Source organism: Orcinus orca, chromosome 16 (genome assembly GCF_937001465.1).
Source record: "Orcinus orca chromosome 16, mOrcOrc1.1, whole genome shotgun sequence".
In the NCBI taxonomy this organism is placed as follows: domain Eukaryota; kingdom Metazoa; phylum Chordata; class Mammalia; order Artiodactyla; family Delphinidae; genus Orcinus; species Orcinus orca.
In genome coordinates this window covers 72395170-72401333 of record NC_064574.1, presented here as the reverse complement: position 1 = coordinate 72401333, position 6164 = coordinate 72395170, and the positions used below count along the sequence as shown (strand labels likewise).

The following is a 6164-nucleotide window of genomic DNA, read 5'->3' as shown; positions in this document are numbered from 1 at the left end:
AATGGCACTCCCAGGCACTGCCTGTGCTGAGGATGCCCTAGGTTCCAGACTTCTCTCAGTACTGTCAGCCCCCTCGATGTATGACCTTGGGCGAGTCATTAACCACCTCTTAAAGCTTCAGATTCTTTCTCTGAAAATGGATGTTAAATACTGTCATGCGGAACTATTGTAGGCATTAAAACAACGTAGGAAAGGCCCTTGAGACCTGGTTCATGCAAATTCACAATTTTAAGGAACAGAGAAAGAGAGATTTGTCCAAAGTCTCACATCAAAAGAATCAATCCTTCTGGGAGAGGATTAGGACCCTTTATAAATTTGAGGAAAATGAGGCTGAAAAAATAAATTTATAATGGAAACATGGGTGATGAGATCAGATTCCTTTCTCTTGTCCCAGTTGAAAGATGTTGGTTCCTTTTCTCAAATAAAACCATTCCCCATGTGATGGTAAAAGTAGTCTAAGTTTTCACTGACTAGCTGGGTGGCTTTGGGCAAGATCCTCAGCCTTCTTAGGCTGAAGCTCCCTTATCTCTGAAAACGGTAATGATAAAGTCTTGCCTCTTGAGGTGATTTTTAAATAAGTTAAGTAGGCTAAATAAGATTACCTATGAGAAGCCCCTAGTATGTAGTAGTCACTCAAGAAAGAAACTTACACTAAAAGAAACTTATACTAAATCCTCAATGGATGAGGTAGAGACCCTGGGCTCAGTAACAAGAGTGCAAAAGCCTTTAGCCTTAGAATAACTCAGTCTCCACATTCAGAAGCTACTGGCCCCTGTCAGCACCACAAGGGGGTCATACCTGGAACCTCCTCTCCTCCACCCCTGCCCTGCCCCCAGGGACACTTGCCTCCACTTGATTCTTAAGAACAAGTCAGCTGTTCCCGACAAGGCCTCCCCTTCACCCCATTCACAGCCACAGGGACATGTGTGAAACAATTTATTATACAAAACTAGGTGCATCAAAAATTCAGTGTCAGAATAGCTCTGTATTCCAAGGGCTATGGACTGGACCTCCTCCCTTAAAACCTCACCCCAACCCTTGCTAGGGATCAGGCTGGGCACACTGACCCCAGCTCTGAACCAGGAGTAGGAACCAGATACAGAAGCATAAGTGTGGGTCTAGGGCAGTGGGGCAGGCATTTGAACTTCCTCCAAATAGGGTGGCTCCTCCTTGGAAAGGCTGGACATATGCCTAGGGTAGAAACACCCAAATCCCTCTACCCAAACACCAAAGCAAGAGGGTGGAACCCATCAAAATCTGAGGATGAGGAAGAAAAAAAAAGCCAACCATAAAATAGATTCTACAAAAGTATAGCAAGGATTGGCTGCCTTCTGGGGCAGCTGGGTGGGTGTGTAAGCTTCTGACCTCCACATTCTATAAGGGGGCAAGTGGCTAAGAGTCAGCACCAAAGGTCTGACAGGGTCTCCCTGCCTCCCCTCTACCTACCGCATGAGCCTTGGACTGAGGACCTTCCGCTTCCTCCCTTGCTCCTCCCAGCCCAGGTGTAGAGTAGACTTTCCAAAACCCATAGGACAGACTGACAGGGAGAATCCCTGGGAATGTGGGAGCTGCCCAAGGCCCAGCCCAAAGGACCCTGAGGGCAGGAATCTGTTCTCTACCTGAGAGTGGCCACAGGAAGTGGCTCCAGGCAGGGCGGGGAATGGGGTCCGTAGACCTGAGGCCTCTGGCTGACCCCTGAGGGAGGCGGTGCTCCCAGCTGTGGCTAACACCGGCCTCACACAGCCTGCAGCTCCCCCTGCAGGCGACTCAGCTCCTCTAGCTCTTGCTTGTGGCGGTCGGTCTTGTGAGCCACCAAGGAGCGGTAGAAATGCAGGGCAAAGGCCATGAACACAAGCCCAACAGGTACCATGATTGCCGTGGAGGCCATGGCTGCTTGCCAGCCTGGTCCATGGGCCCCACCACCGCCACATGCTTGCCGAGGTGGGCAGGCCTCAGGTGGCTCAGCCTGTGACGGGGCTACAGAAGCAGAGGATGGCTTGGAAGCTGGACTAAGGGAGGCGGCCACTGGTGGCAGAGTCTCAGGCACCTGGGAGGCAGGTACCACAGAGCCTGGTGTGCCCAAGGGGGCCCCGATGGGCACAAACTTGACCCAGCCAACCAGGACAACTTCAGCGAGGAAAAGGAAGGTGCCCAAGGCAGTGGAGAAGCCCCAGGCCAGCTCCACGTAGCGGTGGAGTCGCTGGTGTGGAGACTGGTGGACAGAGTTGAGGTTGTGGATGTTGCTGACGGCTTCAATGTGAGGCAGCAGACAGGTGGAGACCATGAGTGCAAAGAGGTGCACAGCCACCAGCACGGTGGTGCAGGCACTGAAGGCCACCAGCAGGCCCGGCGGGTATTCGTGGTTGCTCTCCAGCTGTACCTCTACCATGGCCACCTGTGGGGACAAGAAGGGATGGGTTGAGTGCCCATAACCTCAACAGTAGAGGGGTTTTCTGCCTCTTGGTGTACCTCTGCCTCTGATGTATCCCTAAGACCTAGAACAGTGCTTGGCAGAGAGACGGCACCCAGTCTTTGTTGAGTGAATGAATGGGCAGCCTTGGCAAGGCTCTGTCCTGTTCCAGACCTCAGTTTCCCCACCTGGCTATCTAGAGGGCTGGATGGCATGTTTCTGACAATCTTATCTTGTTATAACATAGGGGTTAAAAAGCACAGATTCTGGAGTGGGGCGGCCTGGGTTCATTTTCAGCTCCATAAGCTGTGCAACCTTGAGCAAGTGGTTTGGTTCTCTCTGTGCCTCAGTCTCCTCACCTGGAAAATAGGGATTGATAACAGCACCCACCTGTCTTATACGGTTGTTTTAAAAATTTAATGAGATAATATATATCAAGTGATAAGAATAGTGTGAGGTACACAGTATGCTCAGGTAAGTGTTTGCTGTTATTATTAGAGTTAACGCTGAAGTCCAAGGCCAGAGTTTGCAAATTGGCACACCATAAACCCAGGCCAGCTTGCAAACATGTTTTGCTTGGCTCAGACAGTGTGTTTTTTTAAAGAATTACGTTGCCAACTTCTAAAACTCAAGAGATGTCATGTAAATATTCCTATTTCCAGATCCTCTTGGAAACTTGGAAGGTCTGGTTACACCAGGCCCACATTCCTGCACGGCACTGATCAGCTAGGGCTGAGTCATGGCTGCTCCCTTTAGATGGGTGAGGAGTGTCTCTTGATAGCCACAGTCCCCACCCAGCCAACTTGGCATCCATATTGCCAAAGGCCTTTGCAAACATTTGAGTTGATGATTCTGTTCTAGGCTTGTATACATTTGGACTCTAGAGCTGGACTGCCTAAATTCAATCCTGCCACTTACTTGCTGTGGAACGCTGGGCAGGTGTCTTAACATCTCTGATCCTCAGTTTTCTCATCTGTAAATTGGTCACAGTAGTGGTACCTACTTCATAGGATAATAGAGGGATGATGCACATAAAAGCTTTAAGCATAGTGTCTGGTACTTAGTGATGGTTCAACACAATTTATATAATGTTATTCTAACCCAGGCCATCTGAATTCCAGAATCGGGATCTTTCCCCATGCCTGGTTCTTGCAAGATCCATTAGGTTGCTCTGGGGCTGGGGGAAGGAGGAAGGTACAGAGCCAGGAGGGTGGTGGTAGGAAGGCAAGGCTGAATATTTTGGGAAATTGGGCCATGGCGGGTGTTAGCAGGTGTTTTCCACAGACAGAGATCTGGGCCAGGCCTGGTCCTGGTTTCTCCCACAGCCTGACTCAGCCTTGACCTCCCCTGGCAGGACTGGGGCCAGTCTGGCCCCCAGAACCTACTCATCTGGCCTCTTGATCCTGCAGAGAAGGTCCTGGCCCTTAAGCTGTCACCCCAGCAACGTGCAAGTCCAGCAGCTGGCCGGATTGTCCCCTTGGGAACAGGCTGGACCATGGGGGATATGGGGGTGGGGCAACTCCCTCAGCTAGGTCCACGCGGCTGCTCCCTTCCCTCTGTGGTCTGTACAGGTGAAGGGGAGCCAGCTCCCTGTCCTGAGATGACCCCACATCAGGAAGGGTGAGCTGACCTACAGATCCGGACCCTCACGTAGAAAACCATAGACCTAGGATGACCCTTAGGGGTAGAACTTTCCCTCTCATCATTCTAATACAGAGGTGGTGGCACAGAGAGGAGCAGAGACTAATGCAAATCACCTAGAGCTATGACCCCTTTTAATCCTCATGTTGATATCCCCATCATGTTCCTATGACGACCCCCCTCCAGCCCATTTTCTCCTTCTTCCTGTCATGATGGTGGGAAACCCTGGACTAACAGTCTAGCGACCCTGGGTCCTAGTTCATCCTATATCCTTCAGCTGCTGAGTGCTCTTGGCAGGCAAAGCCACTGCCCCATTCTGGGCCGTGGTTTCTGTTAACAGGTAGTCTGAGGCATTCTGATGTGTGTCTTGCTCTGACATGCTTGGATCTAGGGTTTGATGACAAGAATGAGCTCACCTTGGGGCAGCTACTTGGCAAGCTACAGAGGGTGCACCCTCCATGATCTCACAATTTCCCACTGGCCTGCGAGGAGGCGGAGGCCTGTCCAGGGTTACATAGCTGGCCACAAGCAGGAAAGAACCAGGACTTGTGTCTGCTAACTGCTCCTCACCCTGGGACCTCCCTCGGTCCCACTTCCTGTGAGGCCTCTGCCCGGGACCGTCAGCGGATATCACCTGCACTTGGAGTTTATCATCTCCAGAATCATGCATCAGCTTCCTAAGCAGCTGTTTTCGCTAGGGGCTCCCTCACAGGCATCCTCTCTTCTCAGAGCTTTCCTGGGCTACACTAAGCACGCTCTGTGCCTGCTGGGGCCTGGCCGCCCTCCTTTTGGGTGTGACCACTCCATCCAGTTTGTTCTCTCAACCACCCCACCTCCCAGCCCCCACCCAGCTCTGATTTGCTGCTGAACCTCCGGTGGGGATCTAGTAACCACTAATGCTGGACCATGCTCCTTTTGGAGCACTTCGCTCTATCCTTGCATATGTATCCCCCTTGGTGATTGTCTACCCCCATGACATGACGTGTCCCCTGTGACACCTTTAGGACTTGCTTATCCTCCCCACGGCCCAGTTTATGCTAGGGACCTGTTTATACACATACACACACACACACACACACACACCCATAAAAATGGACTTGAGGAGTCCCTTGGTACCTTGTTTGCTACCCCTCTTGTACCTCTTAAAAACCGGTCCTTCCCTTTCCTCTACCCTGTCTCCCTTGGGTACCCGTTCACTTCGCCCCCAACCCGGTGCCCCCCCTGCGCTTCACCCCCACCCTGTACGACCCTTCCCTTCCCTCACCATGGCGAAGCCCGAGAGCAGGGCAGACGTGCGGCTGGAAGCTTTCAGCTTGGCCCGACTGAGGTAGAGGCGGCGCCAGCTGAGTGCCCGCAGCGAGTGCTGACTGGCCCCCATCAGGTCCAAGTAGCCGCGATGCACGAACTCCCGGTAGGTGGCCGAGCCCGCGGGGCTCTCGGCCTCCGGGTTCAGCGGGGCCTGTTCGCCCGGGTCCCCCTCGCCGCCCTTCATCCTGGGGCCGCAGCACCAGGCGGGCCAGTCCATCAAGGCGGGGCCGAGTCGCCTCGGGGACCCCAGCAGGGCCGGCCGAGGCCGGGGGAAGGCCTCATCCCCCGGCGGGACGAGCGGGGATGCGGACTGTGAGCGCCCAGGAAGACGTGGCCCGGGCGGAGAAGGAAGAGCAGGCGTCTGCGTGGAGCCCTAGGGGCTGAAGCAGGACTGCCGAGGCCGAAACAGGAACTGGGGCGGAGGCGGAGTCGGGGCGGCCACATGATGGGGTGGAGCCGGGGGACCGTCCGCAGAGATCCCGAGACCCCAGTCCACTTAGAATATCCTCTAGGTGCCTGAGCCCCGCTGAGTTGAACGCCCAGCCTCAGCCAGTGACTGGGAGTTCCGGGCTCTGGACCACTGCAGGTACACCTGGACACCTCCAACGTCCAGACTCCAAAACCCTACCTAAACAGTGAACTCCGGGAAAGTGAGCTCATCTAACTGTAGGGACCGCAGGAGACCCTGAATCCTCAATTTCCGGAAGCCCAATAGGACCTAGGTCCCCCAGATCCATCCAAACAGCCCCCTCCTCCCAGGGCCTCAAAGAACACTCGGGTCATCCCCGCCCTAGCCCCACATCCC

The 6164-nt window shown here is 53.8% G+C and overlaps 1 protein-coding gene across 1 annotated transcript; it reads right to left on the bottom strand.

The window, feature by feature from the left end:
• Positions 1-919: 919 nt before the first annotated feature.
• ORAI3 (ORAI calcium release-activated calcium modulator 3) lies at positions 920-6059 on the bottom strand. The gene is made up of 2 exons (XM_004268703.3): positions 5316-6059; positions 920-2395 (listed from the first exon to the last, which is right to left on the bottom strand). Exons 1-2 carry the CDS (start codon positions 5574-5576, stop codon positions 1736-1738), a joined length of 921 nt encoding a protein of 306 aa, XP_004268751.1. The 5' UTR covers positions 5577-6059; the 3' UTR covers positions 920-1735.
• Between the last annotated feature and the right edge of the window lie 105 nt (positions 6060-6164).